Consider the following 20,146-nt stretch of genomic DNA (forward strand, 5'->3'; position numbering starts at 1 on the left):
TGTGCTTCCCCTTCCTTTCTACCAGTTTATAGGGTTTCGGTCGATCTTGGTGTTTTCGGTTGCGATGGCACTCACTGCACGTGGCCTATTTTTCGTTTGTGCCCTGGTCACAACATCGTCTACTTCGTTTTTCCTCTTTGCATGTTGGCCTGTGTTAATCGTTGCCGCTTTGCGGTTATGTACGGGATCAGCGCCGAAACGAGTGATATCGCTTGCAAACACGTACTACGACTTCGTTCAGCAGCTTTGGATATATATGATGGTACTTCTGCTAGAGGGAGTCCTTCGTGTACGTATTGCGTACCACCTTGTGTCCAAGGGGGAAATGGGACGTGAGCAGAAGCTTGCTGATTTCTTTGCCCGACCCCCCCCGGGTAGGGTAAAGTTGATCATACTCAATCACCGTTGTCACCTTGACTGGTTAGTGATGTTCCCCTTTCTTGCGCGAGCCGGAATCGCGAAGTCGCTTCGTATCGTACTTAAGGTTGGGCTGAGCCGCGTCCCCATATTCGGGTGGTCGATGCAGCTGTTTCGTTACCTATTTTTAACTCGCAAGTGGGCGTCCGATCGGAGCCATGTGGTACGCATGATGGATTACTACAAGAACAGTGACGGGACAGTTGTGTTTTTGTTTCCTGAGGGAACGGATTTGACCGAAAGTAGTGTGAAGAAGTCCAATGCCTATGCTCTTCGTAACAACCTGCCACAATTTTACCAGGTGCTGAATCCTCGCTCGACGGGCATGATAGAAATGAAGAATATGATAGGAGCGGAGAACATTGATGAAATTGTCGACGTGACAATGGGGTATACGGACTTTGTGCGTGGGGAGCGCCCCAATGAGGCATCGCTGCTTAACGGTCGGACACCTTCAAAAATACATATAGTATGCACCCGGCACTGTTTTTCCAATGACCAACAAGATGGCTGGGAGGTGGGTGACCGCGTAAAGGGTTTAAGAGGTAAAGGATTATTCTCAGTTCCAGCGGATGATGAAGCGCTGAAGAACTGGTTAACAGACCGGTTCGCCAAAAAGGAGCTTTTGCTCTCCCGATTTTATACACGAAATCCCGTAGGATTCGATGAGGAGCATATTCGAAGCGTGTTTGGTCAGGACTGTGATATTGTTTCCTATGATGAAGATGAGGAAGCGGCGCGGTACCCTGAGATCACAAAATTTTCTCGCATTGCGAGGGATTTGGGAATGTGGTACGGTGTTGTATTTGTCATTTTGTACTGGACAGTACCGGTGGTACTAGTTCTACTTTTTGCTGGATACTGGGTGTTGTTTTGGTTCGTCTTGTGCAGTATATTGTGCGTTTCGGCTGTACGTAAAGTAGGTAACTTGAGCTACTATTTAATACCCTAATGTAAATAGTTTTCAAGTTAATGATGGAACAATGTTTCGGGGGCACGGAGAACTGGTTGAGGGACCGACGCGATATTTATTGTGTCTTCTTTTTTCCCGTAACGGTAAGCGTATGGCCGCGCACCTTTATTTTTACATTCCTCTTTTTTTTGTGTATTTTTACGTCAGCATGCTTTTGGACCAAAGCAAAAGCAGCTGAGTTGGTGCCGCGTAAGCGTAATTTTACTTTACTACTCTTTTACCTGTTTATTTTTTTTTTCACATGTGGAACTTTTGTTATACGCTCTATTTTTTTTGCGTTTTTAAAAATAAAAATCATCCTAAAAATTTCCCCTTCACCTCTTTTAACTGTATGCCATATCAGTTTCATTTGAAAGAGGTAGCACCCACACCTGCCTTTCCAAGTACGCAAAAAAAAAAATCAGAAAGCGGCTGCGATCGCTTGGTACGGGGCGGGTGAAGAGGCTGTGACATACGGGTCCATGATGGCGGCCATCACACGCTATTCACCCCATTCAGAGCGGACAAGGGTTCATTACGAGCGCTTCCTACGTGATATTCGCCGTTGGTTGCCTCCAGGACTTGATGACAGCATAGGTGAAGTTGCAGAGGAGACTCTGTCCATTGTTTGCCGTGCAGGTAGTGGTGGTTTCAGTGGCTCTGGGGCAGCGACACAACTGCAGAATGTTCGTAAGCAACTCGAAACACTTTTTGATAGTCCACTGAGTGCGGAGACCCTTAACGAGGTGCTTCAGTACGGCCGGCTGATAGATGACTTCGTTTCGACAGAGGATGAACCTGGTGCTCACACCAACAACGTTGTCGCTGAAGATGGACTGAGTGATCTTTTGCTAATGCAGGAAGGCAAAGGCCAGCGGAAGCCGTCTGATATGTCGTCATCCGATTCAGATGGCGATACCCAAAAGGCCGACTATGATAAGGGACGTGACCTGATGAAGTTTGCCGCAGATGTTGACAGTATCAACGATGGTTTCGATGATCAGAACGACGACGATGATGCAAACTGCACGAACGCCATCCGTGTCACCTTCGAAGAGGTTGCGTGCAATCCGAACTATATTCGTGATTCTTTGCGTCGTCTGTTTCCCACGCAAACGATCGAGGAGTGCGATTTACAGGCAGAGCGCGTATTGCAGTACTGTGGAAAGCGGTCCGTGGATCAGCTAACACTGGAAACCCAGCTTACTGCATTTCTTGGCGGTTATGACGACGAGGCGGTGACCGACTGGATCGCTACAGTGGCTGCATCTCGCTGGGATATCGTTTACGGCATGTCTTTCGCGTCGAAACAAACCCAGAAGGAAAAGTCTCTTGTGATGGATGCAGTAAAGGAGCATGCGCGTACTGACCGGGTTGTGGAGCGACTTTACCAAAGTATCACAGGGAAGGAGTTAGACAACAAGCCCCATTCTGGTGAGCGGGGAAATGATGCCGATGGATCCAAACCACTGCGACGTGTTGATCTCCAGGCCTATGCATTTAAGGACGAACGCACACCGCATCAGTACACGCACGCTGTTGTTCCCCAGGGGACAAAACGTGCGGTGTTTGAAACCCACGATGAAGTTATTCTCCCACCAACGGCTTCGGCGACAGAAAATCTTCCCTGCACGCCATTGGCCGTGTTCCCAGAGTGGGCGCGACCCGCTTTTCCTGGAGTCACGCAACTGAATCCGATGCAGTCAAAGATTTTTGAGTGCGCTTTTAGGAGCGATGAAAATATGCTCGTTTGTGCGCCAACAGGGGCAGGAAAAACAAATGTTGCGATGATGGCAATACTGCGGGCCATATCAAACAACATGTCACGGACCGGTCTCGTTAACCTTCGAGAGTTGAAGGTGGTATATGTGGCTCCCATGAAGGCACTGGTCCAGGAGGTGGTGCGCACGTTCTCTGCGCGGTTGGAGCCGCTGGGACTTGCCGTCATTGAATTAACCGGAGATTCTGGTGCTAATCAGGCACAGGTGGGCGGTGCGCAACTCATCGTCACCACACCTGAGAAGTGGGACGTTGTGACTCGAAAATCCGTCGAACTTGGTGTCGCGTCCCTGCTAAAGTTGCTTATTATCGATGAGGTCCACTTGCTGCATAACGAACGAGGACCTGTGCTAGAAGCTATCGTTGCCAGGACGCTACTGCAACAGCAACACCGATGTGAAGCGGGAATTCGCCTAGTAGGACTCAGTGCCACGCTGCCTAACTTTCATGACGTGGCTAGTTTTTTGCAGGTCGATCGTCAGCGCGGGTTGTTTGTTTTTGATAGTTCTTACCGGCCAATACCTTTACAGCAAACATTCTGCGCTGTTAAAAAGGTTCGCGGAACGAACCAGGCGGCGGTGATGAACCTTGTGGTCTACGATAAAGTGTTAGAGGCGGCAACGGAGGGGGCTCAGTCGTTAGTATTTGTTCATTCTCGAAAAGATACAGATTACACCGCCCTATACATCGTGAGGCGCGTTGTCGATGACAAGCGGACGCATTACTTCGTGCGACCTGGAAGTGACTCGGAGCAGGTTCTGAGAGAGGCTGTGAGTGACCCATCAAATTCGCTGCGTCCGAGCATACAACAGATGCTTCCTTTTGGGTTTGCGGTCCACCACGCCGGCATGAGCCGTGAGGAGCGCAGCCTCGTGGAATCATTATTTGCGGGCGGACATGTGCGAGTGCTCGTCTGTACATCAACACTTGCATGGGGCGTTAATTTACCAGCACACCAGGTGATTATCAAAGGAACACGGGTATTTAATGCTGCGAAGGGTGAAACTGAACTGCTCAATGCACTTGATGTTCTTCAGATGTTTGGCCGTGCGGGACGTGTCGGTTTCGGTTCTACGCTTGGAAGGGCAGCTGTGATAACGAGTGCCGAAGATCTACAGTATTACCTGAGTGTCCTCAACAATCAACTTCCAATTGAGTCGCAAATGATGCGCCGAGTTGTTGACATGTTAAATGCGGAGGTTGTCCTTGGACATATCACCAACTTGGATGAAGGCGTTCGGTGGCTCCAGCGCACGTACCTCTATATTCGTATGCGACGGGCTCCAGAGATTTATGGGGCACGTGCAAGTAGTAACGATCCTCTTCTTTTGCGTCACCTCGGGAATATTGTTCATACTGCGGCAGATGATTTGCGACGCTCACAAATGGTGGAGTACGACTCCAACACCCATCGCATTGCAACAACCTCACTGGGGCGCATTGCATCCCATTATTACCTCACCACTACTTCTATGGCAACGTACCTTACCTACTTGTGTAACACTATGCACGATGTGGATCTGTTTCGCCTATTTTCAATGTCGAAGGAGTTTTCTCACATTATTGTTCGGCCGGAGGAGCAGTCCCAGCTACAGTATTTACTCGAGAACGCCCCCATTGCCGTTCGTGAGAGCCGCTACACTCCGTTAGCGAAAATCAATGTACTACTACAATGCTACATTAGTAATATGAACCTCCAGGGGTTGCCTTTGATGAGTGAAATGTCCTATGTGAAAGATTCCGCTCAGCGAATCCTTCGTGCTCTTTATGAGATTTCTTTGGTACGTGAGTATGGTCGTACAGCTCAGCAGATGTTGCAACTTTATCTCATGACTGTGCACCAACAATGGGCAGTACAGTCACCAGCGCGTCAACTTCGACACACGGTCCCACCTAAAGTTTTTGCTTCATTCATCCATGCTTTGGAGAGTCGTCGTGTTTCGTGGGAGGAGGTTCGTTCGTGGTCGTTGGAGGATTTGGTTGAGAAACTAAGCGATGAACGGCGAGCAGAAGCTGCTTATGCATGCATTCGTCGGGTGCCACACTTTATTGTGGAAGCTGCGGTGCGCCCCCTTACACGTCGCATGTTGTATGTGGACGTAGACATAACCCCGGATTTTATGTTTGATGAAACGGTACACACTGGTACATCGGGTGAATTGGTCATTACAGTGGAACACACCAATGGACGCATTCTTCATTGTGAACGTATTAATCTTAGGGCAGCAGCTTTGCGTGGTTGTGAAACGGTCTCATCGCCGACTATTGTAGTGCCTGTAGTCGATCCCAAGCCCACACACTATTTTGTGCGATGTCACTCCATGAATTGGCTTGGTGTGGAGAGCAGCGTTGCGATATCCCTCATGAATGTTTTACTTCCGGATATTGCCCCACCTTTGCTGGAAGTGCACCACCGACCACCATCCGTGCGAAGTGAAGACGAGCGAGATGTTTCCACTGCCATGCAACCTTACGGGATGGAAGCTGCGGCATCAAAGGTTTTCCCCTTCACAGAGTTTTTTCAAATACAGCACGACCTGGTTGCACCAATAATGGAGAACAGGGGTGAAAGCTTCTTTGTCGCGTTCCCTCCTGGAAGCGGGAAAACGGCTGTTGCCGAGATTTTCATTTTGAAGTTCCTTCTGGAATGCGCTCATTCACGGAGTGCCAATGGGGTTAGTTCCCCTGTTGGCAGGGGGAATGAAGAGAAAAACAATGACGGAGGGGAATCCATATTGAGAACCGAGCAAAAACTTCTGTATCTCACAGCCACCGAGGCGTGTGCTACGCGCCGCTATAACGAGTGGAGATACAAGTTTGGTGAGGAGCTCAACCAACGGGTGGCGAAGCTGGAGCCATACGGGGAAGAACTAGCGATCAAGGCTGAAAAAGTGAGAGGAGCAACAATAATCATTAGTTGTGGAAGTAGCTTTGCTCCTCTTCTCCGGCACGGTGCCATGGATTTTCTTTCTGCAATCACGCATGTAATCGTTGATCATGTACACCTCCTACGTGCGCCGGAAGGTCGGTGGATGGAGGAATGCGTAGCGCGTTTGCAGTCGAAGCCCTATATAGTGAATAGGGGCCAAGGGCCGGCGCGTCTTCTTGCGCTGTCATACCCGTTGATCAGCTGCACTGAGGTATCGCGCTGGATGAAAGTGCCAACAGCGAGGCAGTACAACTACGGCAACTCCTACAGACAGCTTCGCGTTCGGCTTGAGGCTGTAGAGCAATTTAGCGCTCGCAGTCGCTATGCGGCGGCCACTATTTCAGTGTTGAAGCTACTGCAAAATGATCGGTATGCTGTATCACCCTGTGTGATTTTTGTTCCCACCGCACAAGATGCAGAGGAGCTTGCCCGCCGTATTGTTCTTCGCTGTCGTGATTTTGTTCCTACTGATGCCTGTGAAGATGTTGAGGACCGTCAACTCGCTCTTTTGTTGGCGTCAGGTGTTGCGTACATGCACCGCGGAAGCAGTTTGTTGGATGAACTTAACATAACGGAGAAGGTGGAACGACCCGCGCGACACCCTAAAACTGACGAGCCACTACCTTTGTACCTTGTCTGCAGTTTTGAAGCCGCATGGAGGCTTCCCGCTGCATTGTTTGCCACTGCATTTGTGTGTGCTGCTGAGCGTATTGGTAATGTTTGTGAAGAAGATAAGGAGTCTGAGGTTGGTGATTTCGCTACCGACTGCTCCGTCTCGGAGTTGCTGCAAATGACGTCGCGGGCGCTCAATGAGGCTGTCGTGTACTGTCGGGCCGCCCGGCGTTGGGTGTGGAGCCGTCTCCTTAACGATCCGTTGCCGATAGAGTCACACCTTAGGTATCCTGAAGACTTCCGCGATACGATCAACACCGCCGTTGCCCAGGGCCGGGCAAGAGATATGCCTGACGTACTGCGCATTCTTCAAAGCCACTACTTTTTGCACCACCTTCGCACAAACTTGCACTTCTACGGTGTACCCTCCAAGGAAGACATACCCGCTTACGCATCGGAGTTCGCGCGATCTGTCATAGCATCATTACAGCGGACTGGATGTGTCACTTCAAGTTCCAACTCAGCCTCATCAACAGGTTGTGACGGTGATGAACTGACTGCTCTTCAACCCACACCACGTGGTGTAGCGGCTATGCGCCACGGGATTTCCATCGAGTCTCTTGAGGCGATTGACGAAGCTGTGTCTGCTAACAGCAGATGTGGGGACTCAGTGACACGCATGTGGAGGGTGATAGCGTCATGCTGTGTGGAACTGACGCCGCAGTATGTTGGAGATGCCGCGCGGATTGTAGACATCGCTGAGTTGAGTGCCCTTCACGTTGTGGCACGAGCTTTTCCCCATACCTACGATGTCCAATATCTAGACATGGATTTCAGCAAAGGTTGGACGAAGGTGCATTTACTGGTTCTTGCACACTGTGCCCGGATGTTTGTACTGCCAGTCAGTTGTGACGATGGAGGTGTTGAGGTGGAGCGTGGGGAGATAGATGCACTTCATCCATTCGCATCGCGGTCTTCTTTGGCTGTCGAACCTCAACTGCTGCTGCAGATACCTCACAGTGTGGCCGAACGGCTTCTTGAAGACTTAAACGTCTTACTCCCCGTGGTGTTGGATTTAGTTCGTGGCGTGAGCGAAATTTTTGATGGGAGAACGCAATGGAGGCATGCCCGCTGTTTGATGCGGCTTCTTTCCCAAATCGAGCGTCGCGTGTGGGGGTTTGAGAACCCGATTATGGTGGTGCCTTGTGTGCAGGAGACTCCTGCACTCCAGCGACTGCTGCTGTCGGAGGACCCCAACTGTGTTTCATACTCGCTCGAACGTCTCCAAGAGCTGTGCGATGCTGGAGTCAAAGCCAGCAAAGAGTGGTGCGATCTGGCTAAGCGCTTGTGCGAAGAAGTTCCAGTGGTAAGTGATACCGCTGCCAGTGAAGCGTTGGTTCGTCGGTTGCGCTCCGAGGTCGCAGCTGTTCCCCGTGTCGTATCCCTTTCGTCCCGTGGAACGATCGAGTTAACTAAGGGCGGACAGGCCTTTGTTATCCGCGTAACAGGACGCGTTTTATGCGCGTGCTCAACAGTCGGCGGCTCATTGGGACCGTGGTGGATAGCTTGTGTCGTCCGGCACAGCGGTCGGGAACATGTCACAGAAAGGCTTATGGCGCTTCGCACTGTAGCGGCGGTAGTGGAGCCAACAACAAGGGACACTCAGGGCGGCAATACGCGTGATAAAGACGCCACTGGAAAGGACCTCACAACTCCACCACCACTGCTCTCAGCCTGGAGTATAGAAGAAACACTTTCATTTCCTCTACACGCTGTGGATGGCGAGGATCTTGATACAATTACGATGGTTGCTATCGTGATTTCGGCGAGGTATCGTGCCGATGCGGAGGTGGACGTAACCTTTGCAGCGGGATAAGGTCAACTGGAGGGACCAGTTGAGGGGCGTTTGGGCGAGGGAGGGTGGTGACGACGAAGATAAATAAATCGATAAACATTTTCTATGGGGGAGGAGATAATACATGTGGGTGTGAGCGTGTGTGTCAGTTTGTCATTTGAGGGGTGCTGACACGTATGAAACCTAGGAAATTCAGCGGGAGCGAAATTTGAATGTGTGCACTGACAGTGGTAAGTGGAGTCTCCCTAAACTGATCCTCCTTTCGAAAGATAATGCTGAAAACACACTAACAGTTTCAACGGACTAATACTCCACTTGCGCTGCCCGTGCAATTTTTGAAAAAAACTCTCCCGGCGGCGCCCGGTGCTGCCCCCAGAGATACGAGGGGTTGTAGCCGTTTATTTTACAAGTCAATTGTGTTCCGACTGCTTTCTCTCACGGTTTTCTCTTTCCTTCCTGCTGCTTGGCTGGATCGTAAGATGTAGGACGAAGGGAAAGAAAGTGATAACCTATCCGACCTTTCGATTTCTTGTTGCGCGTGGCATATAAAAGGGGGTTGCATTCATATACCGACAGCGAAGCAGACGCGCGAGCAGACTTAGAGGTGGTTGTAAGTGTGCACGTGAACGCCCGCTGCTACCTTTGCACAAACTACAGCCACGGTATCTGATCTTTTTTTTGGCGTGTTGATTGATTAGATTCCCCGTTTATCGGTCGCGACGTTAGGCGCGCGGGTTTACGTTAGCGACTTAATCTCATATTCTTTGATCTTACCCCTTCCACTTCAGTAGGCTGGAAGGAAGAGGAGTTGAGAATAGGGTCGAGAAGGAAAGTGCTTAAGAGCTGTAAAACGCAAGGCGTCTGAAGGCTTTGCCTCTCTAGGGAGTATTTTGAACGTTGTTTAGCCGTGGCACTAAAATACCGTGTGTGTGTGTGTGCACGCGTCGTCATCATCATCAGTTCATCGGTACACATCATTACTGCAGGCACGTGCCCCGACTGGGTGGCGTCATTTCCGTTACACACGACAACTCGTTCCCACTGTAGACCAACGCTCACCTGCGAGAGTGCAGGAGAGAGATGCAACGTGCCCAGATTCTCAAAGCGGGCGCAGTTTGCGCCGGTCGTCGAGAGAGATGCTCGGCAACCTCCTCCGCATCCTCGGGCTCTTCACCGAAAACAAACAGTTCAGGTACTTTACAGGTTTGTCGAGGGCGGCAACGGACTGTTAGTGAAGCACCATCCACCCCAGGAAGCGAGGGTATACGGTTCGGGGTTCAAGGATCCCTTCGAAGATTTTGGAATAGTCGTTCACAGTCAGGGAAGCCCATTGCTACCGATGCTTCCGTTGATGGGAAGTGCACAAACATAACGACCGATGAGGTGAAAGTGCCGTCTTCCGTCTCCGTTTCCTCGCCTATCCACGTGTGTGACGATGTGGTTACCACGAAGGGTGACTGTGGGTTAGTGTGCACTGGGACTCAAACTAGCGTGGAGTTTTGTCGACATCTCAGTTTGCAGCAATGCGGTGTGGCCGTTGAGCACGGCGTTGATTCAAGTCTTCACAGCGAGGGATTGCTCCCAAAGCTGCGGTACGGCTCGAGGCGAATGGTTAAGCGACTGATGAGACGTCTTCGGTTGCCAAGTACCTGGGAGGCAACACTCATTCACTCACTTAACGAGGCCAGAGGGAATCCACACACTGTCGCTGCCGCATTAACCAAGCAGCTGGATAGCAGTTGCGGGAAGTTAGTGTTACTTCCGCCTATAACGGCTGTGGGTGGGGAGAATCTGGAGTGTTGTAGAACACAATATAACACACAACGTACTGATGAAGTACCTCGTGTGCAGGGTGGGGAAGGTGTTTCGGATGAAATCACGCATAGTCCCGTGCGGCGTATGGATGGTGCCCCGCCATTGACTGTCGGAGAGGTAAGTGGTGCGCAGCCCAACAAGCAGAGGGCTTTCCCCTTGCAAACCACGAATGCATCGGCAGAGGACTCAAATTTATCGGCATGTGTATCCGGGAATACACCCGAAGGTCCGGCGCGCCCGTCGTTCGGTGGTCTTGACCTGGACACCGGCGCGGGTGCCGTGGGCAGGAAGGGTTCCATTGTGGGAACACCGTCGGGATCTAGCGAGAATCAGCCAGGGGACGCGAACAAAACCTTGACCCTAAGGACGAAAGGTGCCTCCACCGCCGCCTCCGGGGGATTGCCGTTGAGAGCACCACGGGTAGGGGAAGACTTTCAGTTACAGGAGGTTTGTAAAGTAAACGCACCGTCTGCGGATGGTTCGTTGCGGACTGACTCCATTTTTCAGTTGCCGGGCCTGTCGTGCAGGGAAACACCATCATGTGAGCAGAGTTTGCCAAAGGCGGGCCTGGAGTTGTCGTTGTCAACTGACAATAAGGAAGCGAGTCGTATGGAGGGCGTCGGCGGCGCATACTTCTCCGGGGGGAAGGGGGGCGCATGTCCTTCAGAGAAGTTCTGGACATCGAGTCGCTCAGTTGATGAAGCAAACCCGGTGGACCCATTTGCAACGGACGGGACATTAAACCGTGCTGTTCTTCAGAAGACTGCGTTTGCTACACCCTTAACTCCTTCATTGATCAGTGCAGCAGCTACCGAAGAAGGATGTGTGCCTCCGCCACCCACGCTCAGCGTAGGAACCACCGAGGACAAAGGCATTCCCTCATTACCGCCACCACCACCGCCGCCACCACCGCCTGTTCGAGGGAAAGTACCGGAAAACCGCCGGTGTTGTAAAACGCGCAGTGTTCCCATAGATAAAACACAACACATCGCGGGGAGCTCGGCGTTTTGCACGAGTGAGCCTGTTAACCTGCCTGGAGATTTTTTTCAAATTCTCGCGGAGGAATTCAAGCTTGCCGAATCCTCCTCCACAAGGAAAGCGCCGGGTTTGGTAGCAGAGACCATTGTCAGTACAGATCGCGAGAAAAACGTTGGCGTGGTGCTGCGTGTTCTTCGGCTTCCTGTGAGTACCATCGAAGAGTGCGTACGCAGTTTCGACGATGATACGCTATCGGAGGAGTGTGTAGCTAGTTTGGCCAAAGTAATTCCCACAAAGGAAGAGAGGCGTTTGGTTGAATCGTGGGTGAATCAAGACCCTGCTGTTGAGGCATGTAAGTTGCATCGATTGAGTACGGTGTCCCAGTTTTTCGTTATGTGCGTCTCAGTTGACTTGTACGCTGAGCGTATAGAATGCTGGAACATGCGAAACGAATTTAATTGCCGCGTTGAGGATCTTGAACAGAAACTGAAGCGTGCTCATGACGGCATTCGGGCGGCCCTGGACACTAAACGTCTGCCAAGGGTTCTTCAGTATATTTTAGCGATCGGCAACTTTCTAAACGCTGGTAGCAGGTATGAAGATGCAAAAGGATTTTCGATCTCCCAGCTGGACCAGATAATACAGTTCCCGACTACGGACAGAAAGCGTACTTTACTGGAGCATGCTGTGATGGTCGTTGAGCGATGCGAACCAGACTTGCACCGATTTACACAAGAGTTGCTACCGAAGGTGGAGTACGCAGGTGGCTTTGACACGGTCGGCGTCACCAGTGAAATTCGGTACCTTCGAGAACGATTGGAAAAATGCGTGACGCTGGTTCATACTATTGCAGAAGATAAGCCCTGGACTTCAAAACTTGACCCTTTTTTACGTAGTGCCCTACCTGCAATGGAACGTATCGAGCAGCATCACAGTGACTTAGAGGCTGTTAGCGAAGAATTGGCAATCTTCTTTTGCGAGGACCCAAAGACGTTCCCCATGAACAAAGTCATGCGATGCCTCTCGAGTTTTGCGAAAAGGTACGATGGGAAGAGGGCCCTATTGCAGGGGAGGAAAATGAACCCTTCTAAGAACCCCCGTCGTGCAATTAGAAGTTAAAATGGGTGTGGAGAAGTGAAGGTTGAATTGGCCCCATGCCGCCGCCCGGAGAGACGTGAGTAAATGCTCTCTGTCACTTGCAGCGGAAGCGGACCGTCGCATATGTTCAGCTAGCGGTCGCGGTTTAGTGATATGACGTTTACCAGGGTACGCGGAGTGCAACGTGAGCATGAGCATTTTTCGTTTCCGTGTCGACAACTATGGTTTGTAGAGGTCCTCATCCACATACACCACTGTTTTTTTTTTTTTAAATTCTATATGTCTTTGTGGATGTTGTGGAGATGCTTACGTAGCGAGATAATTCGCCGCGAGGAACAGGGATGGATCCCGCAAGGAGTACATCACTCTTGAAGTTTGACAACAGTGTTTCATATTTGCTGCTAAGTGTGTGTGTGCATGTGTGGTAGTTGGAAAAATATGCAATGAAGGGAGAGGCGAGTGCCCAGATTTTCAAATCAACTAGAAAAAGAAATAAAAAGCAAGGAACAACGTGAAAAGTTAAAAGTGGTCTTGTTGTAAATCCAAAAGTGTTGCAACCTTCGTATTTACGCCTAAAGTGCATTTGTATTTCTATATTTGTTTCAACGGCGCAGCACTTGCTGCTGTTTTTTTTATTACTCCCCACTGGGTTTGGGACCCTTAAAGTCATTGTCCACGTGTTCGCCATTTATTTTCATTCACTTTTCGCTTTGGTTATTTTCATTCATACAAATGCAATTATTAATGTTGTTACATTGAGTGTCACCCTGACAACGTTTTCCATTATACATTCTCTTGTTATTCCGTGCATATATATATATTTTTTGCGTATGGTTCGTGTGTGTGTAACCGCGTTATTTATACCGTTCTGTTTAAAGATCTATTAGCTCGGATTTCCGGTGACCAGTTGGACTCTAGGTTGTGCTGAAGGGTTAAACTTGCTTGTTTCACGGAGAAAAGAGCCCTTCCATCCGGTTCCAACGAACACCCCATTTTCACAGAGAAACTTGATTTTTCTTTCACTTCACTGTGTACGTCAGTCTTGTTTTCATTTTAACTTTACTGACTTGCTTTGTCATGCATAGTTTCCCTTTGAGTGTAGAGTGCGCGCTAGGAAGAGTGGAGGTGGTGAACATGATACCTGTGGTTTCGAAATGTTATCCTGCCACCATGTTATTGAGGTAATGTTACGCTGTTACCCCAATTGGTGTACATTTGCGATAACACTGACTCATTGTGAAACTGCTTCCCCTTGCTTTATTTTCTTGTTCTTGTTCATCCTTTTTTTTTCTACTAATTTTTCTCGATTTTGCGAGGCAGTGGTTGAGTCGCCTGCGGGAAATACCGTTTAAGGGCCCAGGAGAGAAGGCAGGTTGTCCTCGGTTTACCTCTGTGCTTCATAAATCAGCAACTCATGCGCGTGCGAACAAAGCGAGAAGGCGTTAGCAACAACTTTGGAAGCGCTTATGTCAACTGTGAAATCATCAGTGCCTTCATCAAGCAAAAAAGGGAGGAAAACTCCTCCTCTGGACTTTGTCCGTCCGCGCACACCGCTGTAGAGTGGAGTATCCGAGCTGGTTCCCGAACAGCATTTTTGCTTCACGAGGTTCCCATATCCTGTGGACCGTCATCTCCCGTTGGTAAGGAGTGTGGTGCACCTGAAAACAATGACAATTCCGTCGAGAATGGCGACACCGGGACATATAAGTTGATAATAGGTGACGAAGTTGTGTCTGCCATAATGAATGCAGACGATGAGTTGGATCGGTCCGATGCTTTGCGTCTCCTTTCGCAAAAGCTTTGTGAAGTCTTTCGCATACCTGTGGGGATCACCACGGGCGACAACAGCCACGGTAATTGCCTGTGGAGTGAGGAGGGTTCGTGTTCAGTGTTGACACCACAAGAATTACGGGAGCTACCCTCACGCTGGATAATGCAGAGCCTAAACGAAGCCACCGTGGCGAGTTCACACCGTAACGGCGTTACACTTCTTGATTGTGGCGCAACAGTGTGTTTGAAGTCAGAGGTTCTCAATGACGAGCCAAAACGCGAACTCAGTAGCGAGCCTGTGCGTAAAAGGAACTATAAACCTGGCAATGCGCCACAGTATCGGGTGTGTGACGTCGCTGACATGGCTAACGGGCAATACTGGGTTGAGGTGGAGCCGTTAATAACTGGTCCAGAATCAACAGGATCTGTAGCCCGAAGGCGGTTTGATCGGGATGAGTTGCTGTTAAGTCCACCCCAACCCGTATACTTTGATCCACTTCTTCCAGTTGATGAGATAAATAATTCTCGTGGGACGTCGGCATGTCTTTTTCTTTCAGCAGTGTTAGCAGTTGGTCGGATACGTTCTGAACGTGCGGCAATCGGTGATCTGTCGATGTGGGACATGTATCCGAAAAATGTTACGTTGCAAATGGGTTACGCTTCGCGAGACATAAGACGCAAAGTGCACGAACTGTGTGTGGCACGTCGCGACGCTCTCCACGTGGAGGGTGGCACTGAAGGTACAGACGTGAAAAAAGAGGAGTTGGAGTTGCGGTTAGTTGCTGACTACGTAACTTTGCGCTACAAGGGGAAAACAATTGAAGTCCTGCAACGAACGGTGGAACGTCTGTCGTTGCTATGGGACGCGCGGTTGGCAGTGAGAAGAGTGAGGGGGGCTAGGAGGGCACACGAATTATGGCTTGACGCTGTAGAAACACAGGCCGCATCAGATTTTTCTGAGAAGATACACGTTTTCAGCACCGTTGAGCCGTTCTTTATGCGCCTGTTTACTTTGTTGCTGCGGTATAGTTCACTGTTCGGTGATTTAGGTTATAATCAAGGGCCGCATGCCGCTGTTCCACCGGCAATCATGCAACAGTTGTGTCAGGTATTTGATATTCAGTGTGAGGCATTTGCAAGCCCACTCAATGCTCAGTTGCCGCTATTTTGCTCCCTGTTCCCCGACACTGATTACTTTTTTGGGTCACTGGGTTCCTTTTTCGACATCGCGCTGACAGCAGGACATTTTGAGGTAAATCCACCTTTTGTAACTGCGGTGCTACAGCGGCTGGAAAAATTACTGCTGAAAGACACCCTACCTATTAACGACAGTGATGGTGCTGCATCTATGTTATTTGTTGTAGTGCTTCCCTCCCACGACCTAGATGAAACTGAGAGGAGTGATGGCCTGGAAGGGGGAGCGCCGGTTGCAGGGAACACCACTCTGAGGCAGAATAATAACTGCGATAGGAAGAGGGGCCGCTTTGAAAACGATGGGAGAGATAAAGGTGGCGGAAATGCTGTAAGCACCGACCGGGCACTACGGGAGAGTCCGTACTGTCTTGCTCACCTTCTTTGTTCTGCCCATGAGTCCGTGTACGTTGACGGACATCAGCACATGCTTCGTGCACCCCTTTTTTGTATTGGGTCTCCAACACGACTTATTGTGCTGGGAAATCGAACGGCCCGCCTTCGTTACAGCGACGCCGCAACGCGGTTACAATCTGTGCGAGAGGCATGGCGGGGCTACACCTTGGAGAACAGAGTTGATAGCCCGTAGTCTGCCCGTGCATACGTTTATTTGGAAAACATTTTTGCTTTTCCCTCCCAGACTGCTAGGCGAGTTTTCTTTCTTCTAGCGTTATTTCAAGTGCACTACCGACGCTCTGGTGCCAGGCTTCTCACTTATTCCAGTAGAAGCTCCACTTCTGTCCAACATCGCGGGTGGAGCCCCTGCTGTATCTAATTTTTTTTTCTCCTCCCCTTTTCGCATGTTTGTTTTTGTGGCTCTCGGAGCCCCTCCTCCCGACTACTTTTTCATTGAGTTGATGCACCTGCGGGGATTTGTGTGCTGTCGGTGCAGGATGGTTGGTGAAAGTTATAACCACAACTCGCTGATTTCAAGTGCTCCTCATCCCCACGTTAAAAAAAATATTTATACTGTGTTTTTTTTTTTTGAGCGCAGAGGCACATTTGGAATGAAATCATCCATCAATGTTGGCCAACCCGTCCTTAAAACGCTTCGAACCCCCTCTGCAGTTCATACCCAGTTTAAGAGGTGCCAGCGACTCTGGAAATTCTATAAAGGGGTGGTGATGTGGCGGCGAGCAGTTTAATATATTTATTTCTTCTTTGGCTGCTTTACGTTGAGCTTGTCTCGTGAGGCGTAGCGGCACACTTACGGGGGGAAGGGGGAGGGGGACAGATTAAACCGGTTAATATTTCCTTCCGCTCTACCAACATCTCGGGGGGGGGGGAGGTTGTGATGCATGTGCATGTGCTCGTGTGTGTGGAAATACTCCAGTTATGCAGCATGAGATGCATATAGAAGTAGGAGAATCCCTTTATTCCCGACGTTTGTACAGATCCACGCCTGCGTACAATCAATGGAGCCTGAGCCTCTCTTTAACCTCGAGGTGCCATATGTCCCGTTGTTGGTTTAATTTTATATGAGGCATGAAGAAGGTGCTTGTATGCATGGAAGTTCTTGCTGCTGTGGGCTGTTCGACGTAGGGGACACACACAAAAAAAAGTAGCGACAACGAAAATATTAACCGAAACGGTGGCTAGTTGTGCTTAGTTTCTTGTTTTTTTCTGTGATTTCTGTTGCAAACTACATCCTTTTACTCCTTCATTATCTTGCACCGTCAAAATGTCGAGGTTGGCAATTTTTGATCCTAGTACTGCACCGCAACAGGCGGGGAAGGAGGTGTCATCGAAATAAAGAGGGAACGACACCAGGGCAATTCACAAAACAAGCGGTGGCAAAAATATTTATCCCTTAACATCTTAGCGGCATTTGAACTTTGGCAGTTGATATTGGGAGTAAGAGTTTAAAAGAAGGTAAGACCAAACCTCGATCCCACAATCTCTTTTACCTTGTAGTGTCAGCTGCTTATACTCGGCACTTCTCATCACCTGCGGCATTCGTTCGAGGAAACTCGTAGATGTTGTGCGCGTTGGATGACACTTGGGCAGATTGTCTTGATGAGTTTAAATTGGCCCTTTCCTCCACGGGAAATACGTGGAAATGTGAATCATTAGCGGGTATCGATAAGGAGGCGATGCTCAGTGCTCCAGAGGTGATGGATGCCAAGACGGACCCAGGATGCGGATATGCTCAAATCCGCTCGCTCAACGACCTCCTCGCGAAAGGGGACATTCCTTCGGCTGCCACACTGCAGGGACAGGAATTACTGGACGTCATGGACCTCATTCTTGCTAAGGAACTACAATATCTTCAGGGATTTTCCCTTACTGCGGGTTGTCTTGCCTTCCCGTATTTTTTCAAGATGGATTTACTAAAGGAGCAGAATCCTGTGTTGCATGCGTATTGCCGAGGTGTTGTGAGGACCGTAGAGATTGTGCTGCGTGCGGTCATGACGACTGGGATCCGCAGCGATGAGGAGTTTGTGCCATGGATAAGGGAAATGGAAAGCGAGGAAAACGTGCCCGATGAGCAGATTCTTTGTCAACTTGAGGAGGCTGCATGCAAGGCAGACTCACCTGCCGTTGCGACGCGGTTGCGTTGGCGCATGGACTTTCTTTCTGCGCTCCGGTTGTTTGTTGTTGTTGAGGGAAAAGCGGCTGTTGAGGAGGCATGCGGTATATGCAGCGCGGCGCAGGAGCTGTTGAATTCAGATGACTATGCGCGTACTTTTGAGCCCGTGCAGGATGGCCGTTTTTTCCGCGAGACTGAGGTTGCGTATTGGGCGAGTGGTTTCACTCCAACAAAACCAATGCCCGTTGCTCCCTTTTGTGAGGTGGTGCAGTCGTATACGACAACGCTGCAGCAGTTGGCTTCACTCAAAGATTTGTTCAGTTTACCGTCTATTCAAGCCATCTTGGAATATATCGAGTCTATCGGGGCGCAGAAGCCGCTGCTTCCAGTGCGAGCAATTGCAGTAATCGCACTATTTCGCAGTAATCCAAGTGAGTCTTTTCTTTATGGTCCTTCCTTGAGCCATCGCGTTCTTGAAGACTTGTCAACAAGTTACGGCGCCCCCCTTTATCTTGGAATAATGGAGGGAAAGGAGGAATTACTCGAGGGTGTGGTGAAGTATCGCCTTCACAAGGGAATGGACCACCGCAAAGTAACACCTCAACAAACCGAGTTCCTCCGCCAGCACACCGTAGATGCTGTACGTAGTTGGGCAAGAGAAATGGAAAAGGTATATCTTATTCATATGGAGTGTATGCTCTGCAACCGGGGTCTTGCCCACCGCCGGCTTATGAATGTGCTGCCCCAACTAGGGGGACTGCAGGAAATGTCGTACAGCACTGACATTAACATTTTTCTTTCTCAGACCCCGGGGTTGGCTGCGGACTTGCAGAACGAAGCTATCAAGCGAACATCAATACTTACAATGTACGCTAACCAACATGTTTTGCATGTGATGGAGCTTATTTTCTCCCTTACGGTTGAACTTGATCTCTTTACGCAGGGAGAGCTTGTACCCGCACTTTGGTATATGAATTTTATACAGCGGCTGCAGGTGGAGAACCTCTTAAATTTATCTCCGCCATATGGCGCTTTAATTCCTGAAACCCGTATAAACCGGGTAACGAAGGTACCACTGTATAATCTGGCCCTAAGCACTCGTACCTCAGGGAATGTGGACACACTTCGTGTTGCCATTTTGGAGACGGGTCGGCAGATTACTGATGCTCTTTTCCGTGCCGCATGCGTGATGGAGGCCAAGGGGCTTATCGACTTCAAAACTCAGGGAAAGTACTCACTTACTACGGTGGAGAGAGTGTTTAACAACCGCATGAAATGCTTGGGCCACATCCGCAGCCCAACCTTTGTGCCATACGGCTACTGTGTGTCTGCCAAACCTAACTTTTCCTCAACTAATGACGGGGATCCACCGAAAATTTCACATTACGCTCACGAAGCAGGCGTGCAGGCGCTTAATGCGGCAGAGCGATTGAAACATCTGCTAGCGATGAAGGGCCTCGATGGGGCGCGCGGGAGAGCTTTGTACGAACACATCAAGGCAATGGAAAAGACAGCGCGGGCGATAAATGCGTCTTTGGCATCATTTGCTGGTGTGTGTGATGATGAGGAGGCATTGAAGGGGTATGCCGTGGAGGTTGGTCGACCTTTCCATTCCTGTATGATATGCCTCACCTTAAGGAAGAGGACAACCGCTTGACCTATACACACGCAAAGAAAAAAAAATCCAGTTGGAATGGTATGCGACTTCCCACCGTTTTCATGCTATTCTTTGTTTTCCCCTATTTTTTTAAAAAAGTTTTCTTTTAATTTTTTTTCTCTTCGCGTGCGAAACCAACGTTATGCTTTTTGTGGTTCTTTTCACTCACTGTCGGCACCGCCAACGGATGGCGTCCGCTCTCTGTGGTTGTTTCTACAGTGTTTCGACTCCCAGTTCTGGGGTGTACTTTTTGAGTGAGGTACTGAAAGGTTATTTATTAATTTATTTTTTGCACGTGAGAAGAAAAAATAAGAAAAGGAAATGAAAGGAAAAAGGGAGAAGATGTTTGGCGGTGTGAGCGTTGGTGTGATATGAATTTGAAAAAGGAACAGGAATGTTGTGGAGGAGCATATGGGATAAGGCACGTGGGAACTGTGGAGTTGTTTTATTCTCTTTTATGATCCTTCCTATCTTGAGGAACACTGGCAGGGATGCATAAACATTGTTTTACCTGTTTCTTCTTCTTCTTTTTTTCTTTTTGTGGAGGACGCCACACTGTTATC

The 20,146-nt window shown here is 49.6% G+C and overlaps 8 protein-coding genes across 8 annotated transcripts; 7 read left to right on the top strand and 1 right to left on the bottom strand.

Annotated features, from left to right (window-relative positions):
• Positions 1 to 64: 64 nt before the first annotated feature.
• TbgDal_V3210 (acetyltransferase, putative) lies at positions 65 to 1,369 on the top strand (the record flags this gene model as incomplete). The annotated part of the gene is made up of 1 exon (XM_011775168.1): positions 65 to 1,369. One exon carries the CDS (start codon positions 65 to 67, stop codon positions 1,367 to 1,369), a length of 1,305 nt encoding a protein of 434 aa, XP_011773470.1.
• A 20-nt stretch (positions 1,370 to 1,389) lies between these two features.
• TbgDal_V3220 (hypothetical protein, unlikely) lies at positions 1,390 to 1,743 on the top strand (the record flags this gene model as incomplete). The annotated part of the gene is made up of 1 exon (XM_011775169.1): positions 1,390 to 1,743. One exon carries the CDS (start codon positions 1,390 to 1,392, stop codon positions 1,741 to 1,743), a length of 354 nt encoding a protein of 117 aa, XP_011773471.1.
• A 108-nt stretch (positions 1,744 to 1,851) lies between these two features.
• Positions 1,852 to 8,565, top strand: TbgDal_V3230 (ATP-dependent RNA helicase, putative; the record flags this gene model as incomplete). Its single annotated transcript, XM_011775170.1, has 1 exon — positions 1,852 to 8,565. One exon carries the CDS (start codon positions 1,852 to 1,854, stop codon positions 8,563 to 8,565), a length of 6,714 nt encoding a protein of 2,237 aa, XP_011773472.1.
• Positions 8,566 to 9,624: 1,059 nt separating this feature from the next.
• TbgDal_V3240 (formin, putative) lies at positions 9,625 to 12,456 on the top strand (the record flags this gene model as incomplete). The annotated part of the gene is made up of 1 exon (XM_011775171.1): positions 9,625 to 12,456. One exon carries the CDS (start codon positions 9,625 to 9,627, stop codon positions 12,454 to 12,456), a length of 2,832 nt encoding a protein of 943 aa, XP_011773473.1.
• Positions 12,457 to 12,703: 247 nt separating this feature from the next.
• Positions 12,704 to 13,123, bottom strand: TbgDal_V3250 (hypothetical protein, unlikely; the record flags this gene model as incomplete). The annotated part of the gene is made up of 1 exon (XM_011775172.1): positions 12,704 to 13,123. One exon carries the CDS (start codon positions 13,121 to 13,123, stop codon positions 12,704 to 12,706), a length of 420 nt encoding a protein of 139 aa, XP_011773474.1.
• A 726-nt stretch (positions 13,124 to 13,849) lies between these two features.
• Positions 13,850 to 15,985, top strand: TbgDal_V3260 (hypothetical protein, conserved; the record flags this gene model as incomplete). The annotated part of the gene is made up of 1 exon (XM_011775173.1): positions 13,850 to 15,985. The coding sequence occupies one exon, from the start codon at positions 13,850 to 13,852 to the stop codon at positions 15,983 to 15,985; it is 2,136 nt and encodes a 711-aa protein (XP_011773475.1).
• Positions 15,986 to 16,196: 211 nt separating this feature from the next.
• On the top strand, positions 16,197 to 16,541 carry TbgDal_V3270 (hypothetical protein, unlikely; the record flags this gene model as incomplete). Its single annotated transcript, XM_011775174.1, has 1 exon — positions 16,197 to 16,541. The coding sequence occupies one exon, from the start codon at positions 16,197 to 16,199 to the stop codon at positions 16,539 to 16,541; it is 345 nt and encodes a 114-aa protein (XP_011773476.1).
• An 831-nt stretch (positions 16,542 to 17,372) lies between these two features.
• On the top strand, positions 17,373 to 19,583 carry TbgDal_V3280 (hypothetical protein, conserved; the record flags this gene model as incomplete). The annotated part of the gene is made up of 1 exon (XM_011775175.1): positions 17,373 to 19,583. One exon carries the CDS (start codon positions 17,373 to 17,375, stop codon positions 19,581 to 19,583), a length of 2,211 nt encoding a protein of 736 aa, XP_011773477.1.
• Positions 19,584 to 20,146: the final 563 nt, after the last annotated feature.

Source organism: Trypanosoma brucei, chromosome 5 (genome assembly GCF_000210295.1).
Source record: "Trypanosoma brucei gambiense DAL972 chromosome 5, complete sequence".
NCBI lineage: Eukaryota > Euglenozoa > Kinetoplastea > Trypanosomatida > Trypanosomatidae > Trypanosoma > Trypanosoma brucei.